Source organism: Zingiber officinale, chromosome 6A (assembly GCF_018446385.1).
Source record: "Zingiber officinale cultivar Zhangliang chromosome 6A, Zo_v1.1, whole genome shotgun sequence".
In the NCBI taxonomy this organism is placed as follows: Eukaryota; Viridiplantae; Streptophyta; class Magnoliopsida; order Zingiberales; family Zingiberaceae; genus Zingiber; species Zingiber officinale.
Genome location: NC_055997.1, coordinates 145,068,287 through 145,094,116, shown reverse-complemented (window position 1 = coordinate 145,094,116; position 25,830 = coordinate 145,068,287). Strand labels below are relative to the sequence as shown.

At 38.3% G+C, this 25,830-nt stretch overlaps 1 protein-coding gene across 2 annotated transcripts; it reads right to left on the bottom strand.

Annotated features, from left to right (window-relative positions):
* On the bottom strand, window positions 1-25,830 carry LOC121998500 (kinesin-like protein KIN-7I). 2 transcript variants are annotated; one of them, XM_042553450.1, is made up of 32 exons: window positions 25,509-25,830; window positions 25,337-25,426; window positions 25,062-25,180; window positions 24,525-24,638; window positions 24,346-24,427; window positions 23,988-24,055; window positions 23,830-23,904; window positions 23,567-23,712; window positions 23,386-23,488; window positions 22,992-23,072; window positions 8,241-8,309; window positions 8,078-8,137; window positions 7,830-7,991; window positions 6,825-6,878; window positions 5,686-5,934; window positions 5,543-5,608; window positions 5,291-5,467; window positions 5,114-5,218; window positions 4,278-4,364; window positions 3,990-4,139; window positions 3,146-3,259; window positions 2,977-3,063; window positions 2,707-2,910; window positions 2,446-2,613; window positions 2,127-2,333; window positions 1,953-2,042; window positions 1,723-1,860; window positions 1,474-1,571; window positions 935-1,013; window positions 702-842; window positions 519-590; window positions 1-390 (listed from the first exon to the last, which is right to left on the bottom strand). In XM_042553450.1, exons 1-32 carry the CDS (start codon window positions 25,630-25,632, stop codon window positions 172-174), a joined length of 3,798 nt encoding a protein of 1,265 aa, XP_042409384.1. In that variant the 5' UTR covers window positions 25,633-25,830; the 3' UTR covers window positions 1-171. The 2 variants fall into 2 exon arrangements, with proteins under 2 accessions (XP_042409384.1, XP_042409385.1); XM_042553451.1 differs by lacking the exon at window positions 25,509-25,830 and having other exon boundaries at window positions 25,262-25,375.

Below are 25,830 nucleotides of genomic sequence, written 5' to 3'. Positions count from 1 at the left end.
TAAAACTCAAACCAAAACCTTCTTTGCTATGATAATAAATTGCTTACAACTTTTCCAACATGAACAGAATAATTGGTTGTTTCCAATGCAAAAACAGCATCAGGCATAATACAGGCTTGTACATTTACAAAGGGCAGGAATCATCATATAATACATAGTAATTAAAGTAGATTATTTAGTGACCAACTGCTTCTTCAAGTTAAGTATTTCATTACCATATTGAGCTAGTTGCTTTTTTAACTTGGTCGATGCTTCTTCATATTTCTTGTTCATCAGACCCATTTCATCGACAACCTCTTTGTATCTACCACGATAAGCATCTAAAGTTGCCTGCATTGAGCGAAGCTGCATTCTGAGCTTTGTTCTCTCTTTGTTGTAGTTTAAGTTATCCTGCAAGCATCATCATGTCTTTAAAGAGTAATCTCACAGAGAAAAAAATAGCACCAGCCCGAGAAGGAAATCTCTGAGCACAATGCAAAATTTGAGATTGTAAATAAAAAGGTTATTGTTTCACATACCTTATGCATTTTGAGTTCCATTTGCAAAATCCTTTTTTCTAATTCATTTGAATCAGTTTTGGCCTTCACTATCTGCATAGAAAACAAGTGCTATTGGATAAAAACTTGAACAGATAACAAGACTGATTTCCTCAAGTCTAGACACGCCCCATCCTAACAAAACTGATTGTGCAATTGACCTACCAATTCTTGACCAATAACTGATTCCAGAGAAGATAATTCATCCTTTTCTCTAGAAATGATGCTCACGTGCTCCTGCAGTTTTCGTAATTCTTCACAAGTATGTTGGTGTTCTGATGACAGTGCTTCAAATCTTGACTTCACCTGTTGGATAATCAAGATTTGATTTGTAATAACACAAATGTGCTTTCAATAAATAAATAAATAAAGTAGATTAAACAAACAGAATGGCTCACTTCATTCAGTTCCACAATCTCAACTGCACACTGCTTAAGATCGTTTCTTAGTTGATCAATCTCAGAAGACTTGGCCAAGCTGCAGAAGACAAAACTGTTATATTAATTTATAGAATATTAAAAAAAAAAAGCTAAGTTGCATGAAATTAATTCTTTTGAGCATAAATTTCAAATTAAATAATAAAATTACAGAAAAAATTATATCAGCATGGAAGGCACTTGAAGTCATCCTCATCAAGCATTGCTTGTCCCTAACTATTTGAGATTGATCTTATATTTTTATTGGGCTTTATGCAAGACTAAAGCAAAAAAAAAAACTCAAATAAATTAAATTATTATTAATTACATTAAACAAAATTTCCTTCAATTTTCCTCATCAGCTTATAGTGTCCTCTAATTGATTCAATTCATCTTTGAATATGTGTTATGCCATCTCAAAGTATTTTTGAATTCATCCTGCTATTGAACTATGTACAAAACTATATAATTAATAATATCCAAACCTTTTGAATTTTGTTGTTCTATTAACAAATGTTTACCTGCTTTGTTTCTCTTCCTGTGCCTTTTCTTCGACGAAGATTAGCCTTTCCTTTAGTTCCTCGCATTGTTCTTCAGAAAACTTCAGATCATGCTTTGCCTATCACATGCATCAGGATTACAACAAAATACAGAAATTGTTCTATGATAAAGTGCTCAAAGATCAATATAAAGTGAAAGTGGAATTAAGTGGACAACATATAAAATATTGACATGGAAAAAAAGTAAGAAAAATCTCTCATACATAATACCTCTAGTAAATTTTCAGATAGTTTCTGCGTCAGATTATTCTGCATTTTTAATTTTTCACTAGCATCCAACAAAGCTTTCTCTTTAGATGACCATATCGATTTTTCTGCCTCCATTTCTAAAAGGGCATCTGCAAATTGCTGCAGACCAAATGGAAATGAAGAAATTGGATGAAGTTCACAAGCAAAATACCAGAATCAGTGTTCCAAATGAAAGTTGCAAAAATTATTACTATTCCCATCTCTTCTTTTTCTCTTAACACAGAGTTCATAGAGGACTCCGTTATTTTCAAAACTGATTCAGACTCAACCAATCTCTCTGCCTGTAGCAGTAGAACATGTCGAAGACAACCATTAGGAAAATAGGAAACAAGATAAAGGGAAAAGTTTATTTTAGTAGGACACACCATGGCTACCATCTCCTCCTTCAATGACTTTATCTCAGAACCTGCAGTGCCTAACTTCTCCGAAAGAGCCTCTATTTCTGAATTCAAAAATTCATTCCTTGAGACGGCTTCTTCCTTTTCATTAAATGCACACAGCAAAGCCTCATTCAAACAAGTGATCTCAGCCTCCATTTCAAAGACACGAAGCTCGAGTTTTTGGTGGTCTTCCTGGACAAACAAATGGAGCTTTATATCTATAGTAATTGCAATCTAATAAATTGGCACAAGATCATACGAAATATGAAAAGATTAAAAGATATGACAGAATAAGAAACCTGACCTGAAGATTTTGCTCAATCATGTTGATACCCTTTTGCCGGTTATAATCACTTGATTTAGAGTCACGCATCCTAGCACCAAGTGAGTCACGTCTCCAAATATCACGTTCGAGAACAACATTTTGACTTTGCAAGTGCTTGATTTCTCGCTCAGCCTGTGCCTTTTCACTCTGTCAAATATTTCTGAAGATAATTACTGGAAGCTTGATAGACTACAGATCAAACATATCTGAACAAAAGGGACACAAACTATAAATGGCAACCTCTAGTTTTATCTTGTCTTGAATAGCATTTTTAAGCTTGAAATCTGTATCCTTCAACTTTGCCTTGGTTTTATCAAGTTCCTTTCTGATGGTTTCCTTCTCTCTTACTATAGAAGAGGATGACAAGCATGACACTTCTTTTTGAAGACTGAGGACTTGAGACAGGAGGTCATCCCTCTGAAGATCATGTTGAAGTCCAAGATCCTACCACAAATAAAAAAGGCTAAGATAAGATCATCATAGTAACACATGCATAATGAATAAACTTACATCCATAGCTTTCCGCTGATTTTCCAATTCAGATATAAGTTCCTGCAGTTGATTCTGATAGGCAACAGATTGTTTGTGGAGAATGTCCTGCATTTCTAGCAAGTTAGCAAACAACGCAAAATGTTTGGTTAAGTATTGATGTTTTATCAAAAGCATAGCTACAACACACCTTTTCTTGCTCAAGCTCACAATTTCTCTTCATCGTACATCTTTGTATTTCGTTATGTCCTGCAATTATTGATTTGAACTGAGCAGCATCTGCATCAGCAAATGACCTGAATTCCTGGCATACAGACAAATATGAAGAAATTGTTACCAGAGAATGAAGTGCGAGATAAAGCACAAACAGTACAAAATTACATGAGGTAGAACAAAGATTAAAACATCAACAAGCAGAGGAAACACAAACAGAAAATATTGCTGCAAAGCAGGACTCAACGTTATACATCCAAAATCTATTATCTTCATATTTTATAGTAGCATTGGCAAATGCCAAAGCTAGAGTTTTTCCATGATGCTAAAAAGGTTCAATTTTGAACAGAAGATATGCTTCAATTACCAGCACAAGACTGCGCCTTCCCTTACCAACAATTGAACCTGTCCAGCAAAACCATAATGCTGAAAACACTTTCTATAGGCGATCACTCTTGAGTGCACAAGATATTCAAGACTCGAGAGCATGACACAATGATGAGACCAAACTCCAAAAAGTTGAAGTCGTGATAGAGAAGAGGTGATCAACGAGAACAATATTTAGCATAATAATAAATGATTTAGAATTGTTGAGATATCACTTGTGATATAAAATTACATGGAGGTCACAGGATAAGATCCATACACTAAGTTGCTGTTGCATAACATAAAGACAAGAACAGAAAAAAAACCTAGTATTTGACATTGTTTTCCTTTCCAATTTAAAATGGGATAAGCAATCTTTACCAAACGGCATACTCAAGAAATTCAAGCAAAAGGAATACATGTACCTGTCACTACAAGTTTAGCAAGAAATTTACCATAAATGCATCAGCTAGGATGGAGAAATCATTGAATAGATCTTTAACTATGGATACAGTATCATCCATAGATTTCTTTGAATGTTCAACCTGCATCGCTAAGTCTTGGACTTCAGTTACAACCTTTCCAGATAAATCTGACTTAATTCCCTGAAACATGCCAAGGAAGTATGCATAAAATAGAAAGATGAAAATCCATATCTTTTTTGTATTTACAGTTAAGAATCCATTCAACAACGAAATCATAAGAACGAGAATGAATGAGTAGCAAAAAAAAAAAAAACTTACTATAACTGCATCAGTTAATACCACTGGTTGAAGCTGTTCACAAGATGCCCTAGCCTCCTCTTGCGCATGTAAAAGCTCTTGATTGAGCTAAAGAAAAAAATAAGGTGAAAGATAACAACCAGTGTAAATTGGGAAAACAGAGAAAGAAATTAATACCCAGAACAATAAAATAGTAAAAACTTATAGAAAAGTTTATACCAGATCCCATAAAAGAAGTAAATTAATTATAAACTCATGGGAAAAAAAACAATCGAGTAAAAGTTTAAAGCTCTCATTAAAAGAACAATTGCCACTGAAAAAATCATTAGTCATATCATAAATTTCACAAAAAATAAAATTATAAATGTGAACAAAGTGGTAAGGGATCCAAACCAAACTCGATCATTGAACTAATTTCTAACCAAAATATTTCTCAGTTTCTGTTCATATAACATATTGATATTTTCACTTTTAATACAAATAATTTAAGAAAGCTGCTAAAAAATTTTATCATAGGCAAAGATTGCATTGAAGTTTAATTTAAGGCCTCACATTATTCTGTTAGAATTTTCATGATAAGAAAATTGGATTTAATTTTCATAAATATTTGTGTGAAATTTTATATCTAATGTGCATATAATGGTATTTCTAATTCAACTAGTAATGTCGTTTTCATTTTTTTATTTAATCAATTTGGTACACCTTCCGTTAATGGCATCCCCATAAATCAAGTTAAATCTAATATTGATTGAGTCTCAAATGCAAAAAAGAAGAAAAGGAGCAACTTTATTGTGCTATTCCCACATCCAAATGTATCATGTGACACAAAAGTATTCCAAAATGCATTGACTAGTTACCTCTTCATACTTCTCCTTGAAGGAAGCATTCTGTTCAGTAGCCAACTCAAGAACATTGTCCAAATTTTTTTGAATAGAAGCCTTCTCAATTTCTAGTGACTTGATCTGCATAGGCTTTTATGTGTTCCAGTTACTATGTTAAGATGAGAGTATGTACATCCATGACAAATAAAGTACCTGATCCTGGAGTTGTTTGATGACAACGATTGCCTCTGATTCCCTCTCAGTTAAGCTTTTGCACCCACGAGTTACGCTGCAGCTTGTTTTACCACTCGAGGCGATAGTGCTGCCATGGCTAGGACTGAATTCAGATAACTTTTTTGCTGGGCTTCTAAATTCTAAGTCCAGGGCATTCTGAAACGAATATTATATTCATGTTGGCTCTTACATCAAACACAAACTAGCTTGTAAAAAGATAGAAAGCAAAACCTGGCGATGATAACTCATGCTCTTTTCTATGTCAATGTGGTTGCATTCATCAGTTTCACTTACTGCCTAACAAAGAGTTGTTTGAAATTTAAAATCACATGGGACTAGAACAAAAAGTTGCAAAGGCAAAAAAAGATACATACCGAAAGCAAGCCGAGCTTTTTGGAATGGATTTTTTTCCTATCTGTAACATGCAGCAAAGCATGTGCATCTGGAAAAAAGAAGTTCTTGCAATCATAGTCATCCTCCGAATTATCAGGCAAACTAGCATCATGATTCATGTTATCCGGATTAACATTATTTTCTTTTATTAATTCTTCAAAAGGGACATGGAAACCAATATCAGAATCATGTCTAATGCGATCTGTAGCAATTGAATCTGGAACGGGCACCTGAATTTATATTCCTTACAGTTAGCAAACATTACAAAAAAAAATACTGTTGCTTGCACTGAATCAATGAACTAGATAATGTATACAAAAAAAAAAAAAATGCAAGTTAATGGGCATAACCAACATTTGCAGTGCGTTTGAATTGAAGGCTGTCATTATCAGCCAGGTGCTATATGGTATAGACATATTAAAGAAGCCTTCGTCTACAAATAACAATTATCAAAGAAATATCCCAACTGACACTTCATGTTTCAAATGGCATATGCAGATAATGTGGTCTACTCACCGCAGAGAACATTTGCAACATGTGGGGCATATGTGAAGGCATAGCAATCATTATTACAAACTAACATGCATCCACTAAAGTATATTTCAAAACCTCCAATTTATTCTTCCACATAAGAAAGATAATCATATTATATATATATATATAACAATTAATATCAATCAACTGTGTAAAAGATAACCCAAAGCATTGCCATACTATTCCAGTAAGAAAGATTAATTCAAGCAATAAAACAAGCAAGCCATTTAATGCCTAACATTTTGAAACGATGATAAAATCATCAGAGAGATATGTTTTGTCCTTCATAAACTTAAACATTACTGGAATAGTGCTGGGTAAAGTGCTGGCCACCAGTCTAGACACTAATGAGTCCAGAAAAATCAAAAATTACATTTTGTTTTCCTGTAAAAATCTTACAATATTGATTAGATCATTATGCATTCAGTAGTCAATACACCTAGTATACAGGATATCAATATACTGAACTGCTTAACAAAAAAAATCTGATATTGATATTTTATATAAATAGCTCCTTAATTTAAACTGCTTAACTAACATAATCTGATATCTATAATAATACAAGTTGGCCCAGATTATGGTTTACCTCATTGTTACATTTTCGAGAAGGTCCTGGGCACCATGTTAGTCTTCTTTTGTTCTGTAATGAAAAGGAACTTTAAGTTCAGGCATTTAGTTCTCAAAACAACAAATAGGATGGCATTCATCTGTAAGTAAAGCAAAAATGCATAATATAGAAACTCTTGTAGATCATAACAAGTCAAAGTAAGAATACATTGTAATGTGTGAAATGAACAAATTACTCTAAGGACGAGAATGAGTCTGATCGGATGTACTAAAATCCACAAACCTAGATTCGAACCAAGTTTCACTAAAAACATATCGGGACACAATTTTTTGGTATGGATTGGATCTGGCCAATTTTTTTAAAAATTCTATGTTTGCAAACTAAAATTCAATCAATTATCTGAATTCATTTATTATCATTTTGATCTTCTTTATTATTTAAAAATAATAAAAAAATATGTAATTAATATGTACTAATTAATTACCTAATCAGTTTGGATTGGATTTTACATGAATGCTAACAACCAGACCCCCAACTCAAAAGAGTGTATTTGACATCCCCAAACCTGAAAAAACCCAAATTTTCAAATCAGTTCAATTTGATTTTCCAATTAGTGTCGCATAAATCAATTTTTTCCCATCCCTAATATTATATACTGTTGAATCATTCGAAAGAATTAGGAAGTAACTGAATCTATGAAAGTAAATCAAATTACAGCTTAAAAATAAGATTTTGGCTGCATTTGTGAGACAAGATATGAACAACATAAAAAAATGCGTAAAGCATATTATGCTAAAGAAGCATAAAAATTAACCACAATTGATTTACCAAATTCAAGAACAACTGTTTTACCAATCAGACAACAAAAGAAAATCAGAGATGTAAAAAGGGGCAACCTAATTAATATGTAAATAAACCTATGTTAAGTTGCATTCACACTATGGCAGTGGGATGGATTTCTTTTTGAAATGAACAAAAGCACAGTTTTGCAGTAATATACTTAAAATGAAGAAATTTACTAACCTGACTAAGGTATGTACTCTTATCATCCCTTTCAGAACATAATACCAGTGAACTAAGGTTAGCAATTTTTTTGGCTTGCTCTAGCAATCTCTTTTCACGATGAGCTTTAGCTTTCTTTTCCTCTTCTAGCTCCAATGCTATTCTGTCCTTCTCAAGCTCACTCTTAGAAACATACATCCCATATTAAGAGAAAATAATCATCAATGGTAACCACATCATCAAACAGAAAAGCAAACAATGTGGTGAACCTGTAGCAGAGTGTTTCGAAGGTTAAGTATTTCTTCCTCCAAATGCTCTGAGTGAGAGCTCTATAATACCCAGCAAAAGTGAGAAATAACAAGACAAAAATTAGCAACTGAAGCAACATGGACCCAATACAAGTGGTAATAACATCAATGTATATGGACAGACCAATAATTTTGCTCGTAACCCTTCAATTTCTTTCCTTTGGCGTCTTAATAAAGCTGCATCTGTTAGGATCTGTCAATGAATGGCAAAAAGCAACTAAATATACAGATTACCAGTTTGTCTGAGCCAAATCAAGCAATGCATATGAAACAGATTAAGAGTGGGTTCCAAGATAAATAAAAAGAGAAGTAAGAGAACCCCATAAACTTTTAGGTCAACGAAATAAATGTCTATTAATTGAAAAGTCGAGGTTGAATTTATTTTGGAAAATTCCTGTTGGAACCCCAAGGTATTTTGATATGATCAAACAAGTTAAGTTAGGTCATGTTTTGTTTAACCCTTGTGTCTAAGTGTGCAGGAGCTTAGGAACACAGGAAGTCGAGCGGAAGATGCAGCTAGCGAGAAGGACGGCACGGGGAGAGAGCGACGGGCTCGGTGTGTCCGAGGGATGAGGTGACCGCGGAAGAGTACACCGGTGGACAAGAAGAATGTACGCGACGTTCGAGGGACGAGAAACCGGAGAGAAAGGCTTCCCGAGGAGAAGGCTGGAAGTTGGGTTCGAGTGAGCCTTATTCCCGATGGTCGAGATCACCCAAGCTAGCGGAGCCGGAGCGGAAGACCCGGATTGAGGCGAGCAATACCGAAGCAGAAGACCCGGACCAAAAAGTCAACTGGGTTGACTTAGTGATCCGGGAGCCCGGAACCATTCCAGGCGCCCAGAGTCGACTTTTTGACCAGATCGCGTCAAACACGATCTGAACGTTGGGGGATAAAATTTTATCCCCCAGGACGCCCGGAACCCCTTCGAGGCGCCTCGACCAAGGCTATAAATATAGCCTTGGTCCAGAAGCTTTTCATCGAACACAATCAACTCACTTATAATCTATTTCTCTGTGCTTTACTTTTCTTCTGTGTTGTTAACGTTGTAAGAGGCTACTCCACCCAAAGGAGATCTTCAGATAGTGCGCCTAATTCTCCTTGGATTAGCAATCTTCTAATTGCAAACCAAGTAACTTCTCTGTGTTCATTTTCTTTATTAGTCTCTGTTTTTTTAATTATAAGTGTTCTGTATTTAGTTGAAAATCCGAGAAAGGATGAATTTATTTTTCAAGGCAATTCACCTCTCCCCTCTTGCCGACCTCCAAAGGGACCAACAAGTGGTATCAGAGCGAGGATGCTTCAGAAGAACTAACCACCGACCGAAGCAAGCAACCAATGGTCGGACCAAGCATCGTTCCACCAAAATTCGAAGGGGACTTCGCACACTGGAAGCGTCATATAGAGGTATTTCCGAAAACCGATTTCGAAATTCGTTTAATAATAAAATACGGTTTTGTAGCTCCAACGAATCAAAATGGAGAGGAAAAAGAAGAGAGTCTTTGGATGAAGAAGGAGCAGAATGATTCCGTAGCGAATAACCGAGCGGAGTATCACTTGCTGAGTGTGCTGCCGCCTCAAGAAGTCAACCACATCGGAAGCTACGCGTCAGCCAAAGAACTTTGGGAAAAACTCCTGGAGCTTTACGAAGGCACGTCCGAAGCTAAACTCACTAGAAGAGATATACTTCGGAACAAACTGACAAATATTCGTCTGGAAAGAGGTGAGAAAGTAGTTGATCTACATGCAAAGGCAAAAGAATTAATTACCGGACTGGAGAACCTTGATGAAACGGTAACCAACCGGGACACCATACGCTATGCATTCAACGTCTTTCCCAGAACTCCAGAATGGACGTCAATCATCGACACCTACTACATTTCAAAGGACCTGGAAGTAAGTACCCTAGAGGAGTTATTTTCTACTCTTGAATTACATGAAACCATATGTGCAAGGACAACAAAGGAATCAAGTCAAATAATGACGCTAAACGCAACCAAGAAGGATGAACCCGAGTCAGACTCAGAAGAAGATCAAGAAGCGTATATGGTAAGGAATTTTAAAAAATTCTTTCGATCTAATAAATTTAAAGAAATGCAAATTAAGAAGAATCCAAGAAATAGAAAAAGGGTTCGTTGCTACCAATGTCAAAAAGGACACTTAAAAGAGGACTGCCCAGAACTCAAGAAGGACAAAGTGAATATACCCAAGAAGCACAAGAATCTAAAAGCTACTTGGGACGACACTTCATCATCTTAATCCGAAGTACAAAAATACGTCGGACTAGCATTGATGGCGAGTTATTAAGGACAAAGTACATTGGAACCCAGCATCGATGAAGGGGGAGCGACTTCAGATGAATGCAGCGAAGCAGGGGGAGAGTCAGGCTTCAAGTCTGATATGGTAAGTAAGGTATGTCTCTTACCTCCTGATCAGCTTTATTTCGATATTAAGACTATGACAAAGTCTATGTATAAATTAAAAAGTGAAAATACTAAATTAAAAAATGAAAATTTAGAAATAAAAAGAACTTTAACAAAATCATGTTTGATAGAGGATTTTGATCAAATTAAACTTGAAAATGAAAAATTAAAAGAAGAAATTGAAAATTAAAAAACTCTACCTGTTCAAATTTTTCTGCTTTTAGAAATTATAAGGGATTAAACTGGTACTATAGGTTTCATAAAAGTCAGATTAGAAAAATACCAAAAGTTTATGTACGTAGAAAATACCTGATTAACCCTGTAGGATGGAATCTATATTGGATTCCAAAGTCGTGTTTAAATTAAACTGTTAATTAAATTTAGCGCTTTTCAGCGAGAAAATTAAACAGTGAATTTCTTTATAAGACTTTGTCTAAGGAAATGGTTATTGCTCTAATAACCAAGAAGTCATAATGCCTCGCCACGACCTGGAAGCCAAAATATTGAAATAAAATGTTTAATTAACTTTCTGACAAAGCATTAAGATTTAAATCTAATAATGCTTTAAAAAAAATCTTTTAAACATTCTTTTAGAAAGTATTTTCAAAAATATTCATATTTACGAAAACTTAGAGAAATTTTATTTTTTTACAAAATATTCATTTTTTTAGAAAATATTTTTCAACACTTATGAAAATTTTTATTTTCTGTTGAAAATTTTGAAATTGTCTCAAACCTTGAAAAATATTTTGAAAATTTTGAAATTGTCTCAAACCTTGAAAAATATTTTTTTATTTCGTTGCACTAAATTCTTAACTTAGAATTTTTTTAGAAAGTTTTTTAAATATTTTTTTTAGAAATTACCTTAAACTTGTTAGAAGCACCCCAGTTTTTATGTGATCAAAGGGGGAGAAGAATGTTAAGTCTAGGGGGAGGTGTATTTAAATATTCATTGAAAAAATCTTAATTACACTTATTTTTAAACATTATTTGTTTTTACATTATGTTTGTTTTACCCTGGCTTAACTTAGGTTGTTCACATCAAAATGGGGAAAATTGTTGGAATCCCAAGATATTTTGATGTGATCAAACAAGTTAAGTTAGGTCCTGTTTTGTTTAACCCTTGTGTCTAAGTGTGCAGAAGCTTAGGAACATAGGAAGTCGAGCGGAAAACGTGGCTAGCGAGAAGGACGGCACGGGGAGAGAGCGACGGGCTCGGTGCGTCTGAGGGACGAGGTGACCACGGAAGAGTACACCGGTGGACGAAAAAAACGTACACAACGTTCGAGGGACGAGAAACCGGGGAGGAAGACTACTCGAGGAGAAGACCGGAAGTTAGGTTCAAGTGAACCCTATTTCGGATGGCCAAAATCACCCAAGCTAGCGGAGCCGGAGAAGAAGACCCGGATTGAGGCGAGCAGCACCGGAGCAGAAGGCCCGGACCAGAAAGTCAACTGGGTTGACTTAGTGGTCCGGGCGCCCAGAACCATTCCGGGTGCCCGGAATCGACTTTTTGACCAGATCGCGTCAAACATGATCTGAATGTTGGGGGATAAAGTTTTATCCCCCCAGAGCGCCCCGACCAAGGCTATAAATACAGCCTTGGTCCAGAAGCTTTTCATCGAACACAATCAACTCACTTGTAATCTATTTCTCTGTGCTTTACTTTTCTTCTGTGTTGTTAACATTGTAAGAAGCTACTCCACCCAAAGGAGATCTTCAGATAGTGCGCCTAATTCTCCTTGGATTAGCAATCTTCTGATTGCAAGCCGAATAACTTCTCTGTGTTCATTTTCTTTATTAGTCTCTGTCTTTTTAATTATAAGTGTTCTGTATTTAGTTGAAAATCCGAGAAAGGTTGAATTTATTTTTCAAGGCAATTCACCCCTCCCCTCTTGCCGGCCTCCAAAGGGGCCAACAGTTCCCAGTTCTCCAACTCGCTAAAAACAAAAATTTCCCAAGAATATGGGAGAAATCAAATTCTTATAAAAAAAGATTTTTTTTGATAATTTTCAAGAATGTTCAATCTACCTCAAGTAAAAAAAAGCTTTATTTCATAGAAAAGTGAAAAACTCAATGTCAAATTTATTTCTTACTTATTTCATTTCAGATTCTCCTTTTTTTCTTTGAAAAGGAAAATTGAGCGGGAAAATTGAAAAGAAAATGGGCCTAAGCTTGCAATAAGACAATGCGGCTCTTTGATTATTACTGAGAAAATTAAAAACAGAGATACAAGCAATTTTGATCTATTTTGAAAATTATAAGAATGATGGGGAGGTAGATAGTGAAGGGTGGTTGGAAAAAGAAAGCATGTGAGGTTTCTTGCATGAAGTAGAGAAAATTCATTTAGTCATTCAGAATTTGTTATAGGAATATTAAACTACTAGAACATCAAGCAGTTACAACAGATATAAGAAAATGCAAACAAATAGGAAATGAAGATTGCATTCACCCTGAAATTTGTCATAAAGATTTCATAGAATAGGTTGCACTAGGTTCCAAAATAGGATTGCCTAAGTATTCTTTGTTGGGACCGAAAAGTAGCTAGAAGGGGGGTGAATAGCTCTTCGCGTGCTCGTCGTCGGCGTTGCTCGTTTCTTCAGAGATATGCAGCGGAAATATAAGAAACAAAAGCATACAACGCTAACAAGGATGGTTTACTTGGTATCCACCTCACAAGAGGTGACTAGTCCAAGGATCCACACCTACTCACGCACCCTCCACTATGAACAACACTCCTTTATGGTAACTACCAAAGGCGGAGAAGCCCTACAACACTCTCAATACAAGAAGAAGAAAGGGAAATACAAGATAAGCAAAAGCTTACAAGATGTGCAATAAAAACCCTAACCCTAACTTCTTCTTCTTGTTTTTGATCCGCCTCTTGACTTGGAAAAGCCTCCAAGAATCTTCAAGAACTGGCGATCTGGAGCTTGGAGAGAGCTATGGAGGTCCTCGAGAGTATCTGAAGTGAATCGGTGAAGTTCTACCGCAGCCATCGCATCGGCGACGACCTCGGATTCGATCGATCGATTGCTCCCAATCGATCGGGAGACGATCGATCCACGGATCGATCCGAGCGTCTGCTTTCAGAATACTCGGATCGATCGGTGGATCGATCCAGGCTTATCGCGCATACATGGCTCCCAATCGATCCATCGATCGATTGGGACCTCTGATCGATCCACCGATCGATCCGGAGGGTTCTGTCGGGACTCACCGGATCGATCGGCCGATCGATCCAGATCTGCTGGATCGATCGGCGATCGGAATGGCCGGATCGATCCATCGATCGATCCAGATCGCTGGATCAATCGGCCGATCGATCCGATCCGGATCAATCTCGATCAATCCAAATCACCGGATCAATCCGATCAATCCGATCTTGATTTTGCCCAAAACCAAGTCCAAAGCCCCTAAACCAACATCTAGTCAACCACGACTTGTTGGTACATAAGACCTAACATCCGGTCACCCTTGACCAGCTAGGACTCTCTCACCAAGTGTCTGGTCAATCCCTTTGACCCACTTGGACTTTTCTCTTCTTGCCAAGTATCCGGTCAATCCCTCTGACTTACTTGAACTTTTCTTCCTCGTGCCAAGTATCCGCCACCCTCGACCTACTGGACTTTCACCGACGTCCGTCAATCTCGACTCATCTGGATTTCCCCTGGCTTCACTCACGGACTTCCAACCGCCTAGCTTCACTCACTAGACTTCTCTTACCGCCTTCACTCACCAGGTCTTTCACCTAGCTTCACTCACTAGGATTTTCACCTGACTTCACTCACCAGGATTTTCTTCTACCTGGCTTCACTCACCAGGACTTTCACCTAACTTCACTTACTAGGATTTTCCTCACTGCCTAGCTTCACTCACTAGGTCTTTCCTTCTGCCTAACATCCCAGTTAGGACTTCCCAGTCAAGTATCCGGTCATCCTTGACCTACTTGACTCTTCTTCAATCAACCTTGCATTGTCAAACATCAAAACCCAAACCAAGACTCAAGCTTGGTCAACCTTGACCTGAGGGATGTTGCACCAACAATCTCCCCCTTTTTGATGTTTGACAATACCAACACTATTACTTACAATACCACATGTAAGTTAGGCTAATCCCATAGCCTAGACCTTCTTAATGCCACTAGGTAATGAATACATAAGTTAAGCCCTTCATTCTCCCCCTAAGAGGGCAAACTCCCTCTAGGTGATAAAAGCCTAACTCACTCCCTTTCATTCTCCCCCTATTGGCACACATCAAACCATGCCCCATTTTTGGGCACACATCAACAAATTCACTTGTTGAAAACTCTCCCCCTGAAGAGTTGCTCATCGTTGTTCACAACTTCACTCGTTGTGATCAACACGATAATGAAAATCCCATACCCTTCATTATCCTTAAACCTACATTCTCCCCCAATGTAGGCAAATGCCCATCCTTGAGCATTATCCACTTGAAACCACTTGAACAATGAGGATATCCACTCCCCATTAAAGTTCAAACGCTCAACCTTGAGCATGTTCTTAACGGAAGGTTAACCACCTTCCAAGGTTCATGAAAAATAATTTTCATGTCTTTAAAGAGTCCCTCCCCCTAAAAACCTGGTGGTAACTTCTGTCATTGCACCAACAATGACTTGGAATCCCTAAAACTTTAGGAAACCCAATTTTAAAAGTTTTGAGGTTCAAATATTCAAAATTTGAAACAAACCTCAACCTAAACTTCAACTTAGCCTTCCTTAACCAATCCATCCTTGTTTTCCACACGAAAACACCCTTTTTATGTATACAAATGTATTTTCAGGGGTTTGGAATGGTTACCTAGACTAAAATAGGTTCAAAGATGCTGAAATCAGACCTTCCCAGCCAAAATCAGCATCTTCGATCGATTGGAGTTGGGTTCCAATCGATTGAACCCTTCTGAATCGATCCACTGATCGACTCAATCTTCTTGGATCGATCGGCTGATCGATCCAGCGAGCTTCTGCTCGCGAGAAATGCCTTCTCAATCGATTGGCTGATCGATTGAGGCACTCCAATCGATCCACTGATCGATTGAAGGCCTGAAATTGCTGAAATTCAATTTCAGCCAATTTCAGAAACCCCTAGAAAATTCTACAAAATTCCAAAAATCGTAAAAATTTATGTAGACATTATTTAGGGTATAATTTATCATGGAAAAATAATTTTCTATGAAAATACATCATATTTTCAAAGATCGACACAAACTTGAGAACTTGCAAAAACTTTAGTGTTTTCTTTAAGTTTGTGTCTAACTATTCAATGGTGATTACTATCAAAAGATAGCCTTCACCAAGGTTTTCCAAAATTATTTTAAAAACATTTTCAAAACCAATATCCCACCATATTCCTTGGGCTTAATGCACATTACTTGTACATTAGCTTTCCCAATGATGGGAAAACACATAACTATATATTTTGATGAACTTAAAACTCAAAAGAATGCACTAAATCAACATCTTGAGTTTTGTTCATCATCCTAACATCTCACTTGTATCTAATGTGCACTAAAACACATACAAGTCATCTTATTGGTCTTTGTGAGATATAAAGTTTGATTTTGCCCTAATCTAGGGATCATGCATATCTATCTAGGCATTTTGTGGATATTGAACATCCACTTAGGATGTTACTTGTTAATACCACTTGTTGACAACACTTGTTGAAAACACTTGTTGATAAATGCCATTTGACCTTGCTTTTAAAGAATTAAACATAATGCATGATAATGTTATGGCATACATCAAAAAGAAATGATTTTCAGAAGGAAATTTTCTTATAACTACATGATGTATGTATGGCATGACATGGTATTTTTGTATTTTTATAACAAAGCATGAGTGCAAAAATAAAACATGATGTCATGACATATAATGGGTAAACAATCATGGCAAGATTTAGCATAAATAAAATATACCTAGATTATCTATCTAAGTATCCTTAATCTTAACTAATCCTAAAACTTAAACCCTAGATTTGCCCAAAGTGCTTCAAGAAAGTGCCAAAACCTAACTTGACATTTCTAATTCTCTTGATTAATTTATGCCAATTGAAATTAAGCATATTCCTCAAGTGTTGGCATATTTCATTTTTCCACAATAAAAGCACTTTAAATTAAGGCTTAGATTTGCCTTAAATTATTAAGAAAATACCAAAATCCCAACTTGGTATTTCTTATGTTTTCCCAAATTGTGCCAATTAAGATTAAATTCAATATTTTCAATTTTTGGCACATTTTACTCTTCCAAAGAGTAAATGTAAATCCATTTCATTTTCAAAGATTAATAATAACCTTGAAAATGCTCCTTGAGTGTCAATTTCTTCAAAGTTGGGTTAACTACCCTTCTTTTTAGAGTTGACACTCTCTAACCCATCTATGGGGTAGAGAAAATACTCCTAGGAACCCAACACCTATTGGTGCTCCTTGGATGCTCTAGGCATTCACTAGGGATAACTTCCCTAGATACCTTCCTAGTGACCTTGTTTGCCTTCTTAGAAGACTTGGTCACTTTTCCTAAGTCGACCCTAGGGATTGCTTCCCTTGTGACCTTGTTAATGATTTTCTTAGCCTTCTTAGAGGTCTTAGTCACGTTTGTCGTTACAAAAATACTACTAGGGATAACTTCCCTTGTATCCTTGACTTGACCTCTAGACTTAGGGTTGGTTCCATAGCTATATGAAACCCTATGGTAAGTAGGTACATCCTTTTTGATTTTAGGTTTGTATCCCAAACCTCTATGACCCTTGGATGACCCTTGTAGTACTTCTAAACCTAGATTTTGCTCTTTTTGCTCTTTAAGGATATTTTCCATCCTTTTTAGGGTCTTTTCTAGTTTGTCAAGTCTTGACCTCAAGACTTGATTTTCCATCACTAAGTCCTTAGTTTTTGGTTTTCCATTAAATCCATGAGCATTTTTATTTCTAGGCTTATAGTTATTGACCTTAGTGTTCTTGCCTAGTTTTTTATCTACATTTCTAGCCCTAGGTTGAGAGGTTTTAGCATGATAAGCTACATGATTTTCCTTAATTTTATCATGCCTCCTATTTTCATAGTAAATAGCATTAAAATGATATAAGTTAGTACTTGCATGCTCTTTACCATAATTTAAAGAGGTAAGCTCAATAAAAGATACCTTCTTTTTTACCTTGGAGGCTCCCCCTTGAGTTGAGCTTCCTCCGAGAGCCTTGACCACTTTCTTCTTCCCCTTAGGGCATTGACTTCGGTAATGCCCCTTTTGATTGCAAGAGAAACACACAATGTGCTCCTTGCTCTTCTTTATATTTGGGATGGTATTCTTGGGCTTCTCCTTGCCCTTTTGTGCCACTTGGCCCTTCTTCTTGGCCAATTTAGGGCATTTACTTTTGTAATGCCCTTTTTCCCTACATTCAAAGCATATAATATGATTTTTATTAGTAATTGAAATTGTTATACCTTTGCTTGTAGGGGTGGCATCTTCTCCTTTTGATCCGGAGGTTGAAGCTTCCTCTTGATCCGAAGATAATACTTCTCTATTTGATTTTGCTTGACTTGTGGAGGTGAAAGCTTCATCATCCTCTTCTTCTTTTGACCCGGATGTAGAAGTTTCTCCTTCTACTTGATCCGGTGTCACCAAAAGTTGCTCCCCCTCAATCCTAGAGGTGGAGATTTCTTCACCTTCATCTTGTACATGGAACAAGGAGTATGCTCCCTCCTTGCTCTCTTTATTGCATCCCTTTGAAGATGAAGCTTCTTCTTGGACTTCTTCTTCGGAAGTTGAGCATCTCTCAACTTCGGAGTCCTCCTCTTGGTCTTGATCCAATGAGTCGCCCTCTTTGGATTCCTCTTGATTCGCATGTGAGGGATCTCATGGATCATGCCAATTTGCTCCAAAGCTCCTCGGCATCCTGAACTCTCCAATTTTTCCAAGAATGTGGCTAGGCAATAGATTGACCAAAAGCTTGGTCACTTTATCATCGGCCTCACATCTTGGATTTCGCTTCGCTCCATTGCTTTCTTGAGGACTTTCCTTTCAATTTCGTGGAGCCTCGAACCTTCTATTAGAGCAAATCATTGCTCTATCTCCACCATTAAGAAGTTTTCGATCCTTGATTTCCAAAGATCGAAGCTAATAGATGTGTAGCCACCCTTGTGTCAAATCCAAGTCCATCTTGAATTGCATCTTGAAGTTGAGCTTCAATTCTTTGACTTTGATGAATTTGCTCCAACTTCTTCACCCTCTAGCTTTGCTTGTTTTGTTTCCCCCCGCGATGATTCCGATGAAGAGCGCCTCGCTCTGATTGACCGACCAGAGGGGGTGAATAGCTCTTGGCGTGCTCGTCGCTCGGCGTTGCTCGTTTCTTCAAGATACGCGGAAATATAAGAAACAAAAGCATACAACGCTAACAAGGATGGTTTACTTGGTATCCACCTCACAAGAGGTGACTAGTCCAAGGATCCACACCTACTCACGCACCCTCCACTATGAACAACACTCCTTTATGGTAACTACCAAAGGCGGAGAAGCCCTACAACACTCTCAATACAAGAAGAAGAAAGGGAAATACAAGATAAGCAAAAGCTTACAAGATGTGCAATAAAAACCCTAACCCTAACTTCTTCTTCTTGTTTTTGATCCGCCTCTTGACTTGGAAAAGCCTCCAAGAATCTTCAAGAACTGGCGATCTGGAGCTTGGAGAGAGCTATGGAGGTCCTCGAGAGTATCTGAAGTGAATCGGTGAAGTTCTACCGCAGCCATCGCACGCCTGCAGCTCAAATACGACGCAACGGTCGGATTCCGATCGATTGGATTGCTCTCAATCGATCGGGGAGGCTTTGGATCGATCCACGGATCGATCCAGAGCGCCTCTGTGCTTTCTGGAATAACCTGGATCGATCGGTGGATCGATCCAGGGCTTATCGTGCATAAACAGCAGCTCCCAATCGATCCACTGATCGATTGGGACCTCTGGATCGATCCACCGATCGATCCAGAGGGGTTCTGTTCGCGGGGACTCACCGGATCGATCGGTCGATCGATCCAGATCTGCTGGATCGATCCACTGATCGATCCAGATCTGCTGGATCAATCGGCTGATCAATCCAAATCTGCTGGATCAATCGGCTGATCAATCCAAATCTGCTGGATCAATCGGCTGATCAATCCAGATCTTGATTTTTGCCCAAAACCAAGTCCAAAGCCCCCTAAACCAACATCTAGTCAACCATGACTTGTTGGTACATAAGACCTAGCATCCGGTCACCCTTGACCAGCTAGGACTCTCTCACCAAGTGTCTGGTCAATCCCTTTGACCCACTTGGACTTTTCTCTTCTTGCCAAGTATCCGGTCAATCCCTCTGACTTACTTGAACTTTTCTTCCTCGTGCCAAGTATCCGGTCAATTCACCAGATGTCTGGTCAATCTTGACTCATCTGGATTTCCCCGTGCCTGGCTTCACTCACCAGGACTTCCAATCTGCCTAGCTTCACTCACTAGGACTTCTCTTCTGCCTGCCTTCACTCACCAGGTCTTTCACCTAGCTTCACTCACTAGGATTTTCACCTGACTTCACTCACCAGGATTTTCTTCTACCTAGCTTCACTCACCAGGACTTTCACCTAACTTCACTTACTAGGATTTTCCTCACTGCCTAGCTTCACTCAGTAGGTCTTTCCTTCTGCCTAACATCCCAGTTAGGACTTCCCAGTCAAGTATCCGGTCATCCTTGACCTACTTGACTCTTCTTCAATCAACCTTGCATTGTCAAACATCGAAACCCAAACCAAGACTCAAGCTTGGTCAACCAGGTCAACCTTGACCTGAGGGATGTTGCACCAACATTCTTAAAATCATATAAAACAATTTAGTAATGGAAGGTTGACTAGCAGTATTCACATTATGTGGTAACGGAAGCAGAAAATGTTGTGAACAGAATCGGATAGCAGGAGTGAAGTTATAGTTAGAGATCAATCACTAAGAAGAGAATTTAGCATATTCTAATATACATTAGTGGGAGAACACTAGATATCTAGTTGATACACATACAACTGCAGTGTTGGGAGGATAAACACTAATCAGCGAGGTAAGCATGTTTGTTGGAGAAGTTGATGCCCTTGGTGGTTGATCCGGCGGTAAGAATGGAGGACCCACTTCCTGAAGGGTCCCAGCCTGAGGACAGATGGAGGGCTGACTAAGCGGGTAATGGCCGCGTCAAGCAGTTGAGCAGGTCCGAGCGGAGCCAGATAGTTTCCGACGCCAAGGCGGAGGATCGAATGGCCGAGCGGTGTCCGGAACTGAAGGAATGGCCGAGCGGTGTCCGCCTGAACCAAGGGCGGGTGGTCCGCTCGCCGGATAAGGGCGAGGATAAGGTTACCGAGCGGCTATTCGTTCGGCCGGATATGGGATGTCGAAGGCATTCACGATTACATGCATACAAGATTTCACGATAGAGGGTCCTACCGTCACATGGAGACAGTAGCGGTATGGCCTTACGGATGCCTTTCGACATACCCATACAGGCATGATCGAAAGGATTGCTTTGATTGGCGCGCCCAGGCTCCTTCGAGAGGTCTTATAAGGTCTCCATTTCTTCACCGGAGGTACCTGGTCCAATCTCAAGCCACCTCTTATTCCTCGCCGACTTGGCCGGAGGCGCCGCCGGACACCCTCCCTCGGTTTTGTTGCAGGTTCGCCGGAGCACTCGAGGATCCAGCAGGGAGCGCCACATCCCCAGCGTCCGTTGACTCCTGGTTCGGACAGGATCAGTGGTGAAGACAAACACATCAACATAGAGCTGAAAGGAATAGAGCATGTCAAAATCAAAGGATACAATGCCCATGGTTTAAAGTGTCGTGCCAAGACGGTCGAAACGGGCGAAACATCTCATTCCGCTCGACAACCGGCACCGGCACGACCTTGGCACCAGACCCACAACGGCTACGATGTGTTGCGCGACCCTGTGGTCGTAGTGGAGGGGTTGCTCAACCCCGCAACAGCAACGGAGTGGTCACATAACCCTTCCGCTGCCGCCGCGGAGGTGTCGCGTGACCCTGCGGCTGCTGTAAAGGGGTTGCACGACCACCACGATCGCGCTGGAGGAGTCACGCAATCCCCGTGGCCATAGCTGAGAGGACGTGCAATCCCGCAACAGCGCGGAAGTCGCGCGAGCTCGCGAGTGGTGTCGGATTTCAGATTTTTTTTTAATTAAACGTATATTAATTATTTTAATCAACTCTTAACTACGATGGAAATAATCTAAAAAGGCTTTATTAAATCCTAATAAAATTATCTAATTAATTTTATATTTCATTTATTTTAATATAAAAATTATAATAAAATTTTTTTTATTTATTTATCTATTTTCATATCTCCTAGAAATAACCTCTTGCAAAAAAAGCATGGTAAAAATCCTTCCCCAGGACCCCACATAGCGAGAGCTTCGTGCACCGAGTTGTCCTTTTTTATCTATTTTCATATCTTTTCCCTTTTTTAAAAGATTATTTTTTATATTGTTTATTTTTTAAAATATTTATGTTAAATATTTTATTTTTTAAGTAATATATTTGATATTTAAAAATATTGAAATTATATTGGCACAGCATGATACGGTACCGAAATCGTATCGTTCCAATCCAGAGCCAAAATCTCGGCACGGGTCAAAATTGTAAACCTTTACGATGTCACAATGTGGGTTTCTAGCATTGATGATCATCTACTTTCGATAATGAAGAAAAGGGTAGGTGATATTAGAATCAGAGGTAGAGAGTGAGAGGTTGAGATCAAGGGAGAGGGGTAGGAGAAAAGGAATGCTAAGAGCTTCAAAATAAAAGAGGATTTAGCATCAATTTCATTGTTATAATTGTGTTGTTGAGAGGACAACAATCATCAAAATGGCATCAATTGGCCAAACTTTTTTGCCAAGTTCCTTTACAAGTTACAAAGGCACCCATTATTTTTTCTAAAATCAGACAACAATTCAATATAATTTTATTTTCAGTATCAATTAGATATCTCCAAAGAAGTTCGGATAACATTTATGTACTTTCTCCTTAAAATATATTTGCTAGGCAATGCAAGAAAGGATGTATATCATCCCATGTCTACTCTAACCTATCTAGTCTTTAGGGTATCAAATATAATGTCCTAATGTTCTTTATCTCTTCTAGTTGAAGAAACATGCTTAGCTTTCCCACTTAATGACATTCTACCAGTTGGACTGAATAGAGAATCTTATCCTACACCTAACCCACTCCATTGAGGTCCTTACCACGAATATAAAATTAGATCCAAGAGTTATGTGTATTATTCTTATATTCTTCATTTTTGTGATGAGAATGAATCAATTCTCCCTTAATCTCAACATTGGTGGATAAATAGTCATTGCAAGATAAAAATAGACATATATCAGAAATTTCTAAGAAATAGAGAACAACAAAAGAACTTGATGACAACAAAACCTCATTAACACATGCGCAATTGGTAACACGCAGTGCTCTGCTTGCAAACTGAAGACTGCTTTTAGTCTCGTCCGCATGAACCTGCCATGAAGGATACAATGTGAGAGTTGATTATCACCTATCTATCAATAGTGCAATGTGTTTCTCACCTTCATTATGTCACTTATATACAATAGGAGAAAAAAGACCTTCAAAGAGGTACAAGTGTAGAATATATAACAAACTTGGTTATCAGATAGATTTGTTTGCAAATATGTATCATCAAGAAAAACAGAAGGTGAGAATTGTCACTTGTAACAATACGGGTATCAAGAGAACACAAGAGTGCACTAAATCAAATAACATGATGAAACTCCAGTAATCAACAGATAAATACAACAAGTTGGTGATGCACCTGTGCCAATGTAATGTTGCAAATGATTGAAGTGTTAGCATTTCCTCCAAGTGCAGGCTGTAAAATCCGAGTGAGCTTACTGTCCCTATAAGGAACATGACCGCTGCAATAGTTAAACAGTAAGGATGAGTATACATTTGCGTGTGAAAGAAACTACATAGGGCAGACAATAACAGCGTACCCTTGGCTTTCTGCACCTTCACTTAACTTTTTTATGACAGTACCAAGCGTCATTAGGCTTTTGTTTATATGAGAACCCTCTTTCAATCGCACGCCTTCTGCGCCAGTCTTGGCTGCACGTTCAGACCCAGCTAAATCCACCAAATTCTGCATGAGTTTAAACATTTTAAATCAATAAGATGGCTATTGAAAAGAGTCAAAGTGGGGAAAAATTTAGGAAATGTAATCACGATCAAACACTGAAACAGTGCAAAATTTACATACAAGAACTGATACACGGACTGCATCACAAGAATCAATTGTGCCCTCTTCTTCCACCCTTTCCTTACTCTCAATAATCTAAAGGTCCATTCAAAAATCAGTGGAACAACTTAGGATAATCATCCGAATGCAATACATTTCAAATTATCAAATAAACGTACCATGCGAAATATAGTGTGAGACCTACTACTATGAAGATTCATGTTTGTCTCTCCGATATGGCGATGAGCTGCAACAAAAAAAGTGCTCATGTCATGTACTTTAATAACTTTCCTCAAGAACACAAAAATAATAAATAATAAATAAAGGACAGTCCGGTGCACAAAACTCCCGCTATGCAGAGTCCCGAGGAAGGATCCATTGTACGCAGTCTTATCCTGCTTTTTGTAAGAGGTTGTTTCCAAAATTTGAATCCGTGACCTTTTGGTCACAAAGCAACAACTTTACTGTTGTGTCAAGCTCCCCTTCAATAAAATAATAAATGATAAATAAAATTGTGGCAAACAAGAAAATACTTACATTCACCAAACTCCATCAAATCAAGAACTTGTTCAGCACAGGTCACAATCTCTTCTCTTAAACCAGCAACATATATACCCCTCTTCAAAGCATGGTCAGGATGATTCATTAAGATCAAAGAAAATATACAACAAAATCAATGATGCAAATGGGATAAAGTACTTTCAATTGAAGGCTACCTCGAGGCTTTCATGGATTTGCAATTTACGATGCTCTGGGACCAGAAGATCATTTATTTCCTCATTATATATCTCCATGTAAGACATGCGGAGAAGGAACTCTCTATCCATATCCTAGTATTGCAATTAACATCATATACACAACACTAATATCAATTGTCAAGCTATACAAGAAAGAAGATTTTTGTAAATGGTCATTAACTTGGGTGGTAAACCTTGGGAGAAAAGGATAGAAGAACATGCATAAATTGACCTGCCTAAACCTACATTGGCAATACCCACATCTACAAAAACAACTTATTCTTAACACTACTATCATCTTCAACTGTGGGAGTAACTCAATTCAGTGTTAATAGAACTGCTAGTATTACTCATATGCACAGGCTAATTTTACACGAAAAGGTAATGACGATGATGTGGCTTTCTTAAGCAGGTAAGTGATGGAAAATAAATAAGTTCTACAAATCAAAAATTGAACTGACCACAAATTGGCAAAGTTTTAATTTGGCAAAATATATATAGGAGAAGTATCATTGCCTCTTGGATGCTCTTGAATAAATCATGCACAGCGAGGGGGATAATTCCAGGTTCTGAATTTGAACCCCGCATAGTATAAGTTTTGCCACTGTTAGTTTGCCCATAAGCAAAAACTGTGCCTATAAGAACAAACAAAAAAGGGAAATGCTAAGGAAGCTAAAATTCACAAGTGCATAAGCACTCCAATTCAAGAAACATACTTGCAAGACTAATATTGGTCAGACATAGCTTAAAACTGACGAATTATGTAGATGGGTAATAGTGTTGCACGAGACCATTAAAGCCGCGGACGGCGGAAGCAACGATCTCCTTGGTGCGAGCTTCGTAGACGTCGATAGTTCTGCATTCGTCCCCAAAAACTCTGTCTGCCACTCGGGAAGCAATCGAAATGAGGCGTAGAAGTGCAAGGCTAGGGTTTGAAAAGGAGGGAAGGAGGCGGAGACAGACCGAATTCGAACTTGGAAGGCTGGTTGGTGAGGTGGATAGAACTACCGGAGATCTTCCATGGGCTGCACTTGGATTCCTCCGGGGAGAGCGGCCGCGCCCTCACGGTCACGTAGATCCTCTCCATCGTCGCCGGCGCAGGGAAAGGTAAGGACGACACACTCGGCTTGGGCACTGGACTATGAATAGATAATTGAGTTTTTAGTTTCCCGCCCGAAAGCGCCAGGGAAATGTGGGCCAGGTGTTTGTTAGTTAGGCTGAATCCCTGTGGCCCAAATCCGGCCCAATATGACTGTTCTGGCCTTCTGGGATTATCAATGCGTAA

Excerpts from the sequence above, each read along its gene's own strand:
- LOC121998500 (XM_042553450.1), bottom strand. The coding sequence starts at position 25,632 with ATGGAGAGGATCTACGTGACCGTGAGGGCGCGGCCGCTCTCCCCGGAG. Across the intron at positions 25,427-25,508 it reads GCCTTCCAAGTTCGAATTCG|ACAGAGTTTTTGGGGACGAA; the intron begins GTCTGTCTCCGC and ends CCCGAGTGGCAG. Across the intron at positions 25,181-25,336 it reads CGCCGTCCGCGGCTTTAATG|GCACAGTTTTTGCTTATGGG; the intron begins GTCTCGTGCAAC and ends TTGTTCTTATAG.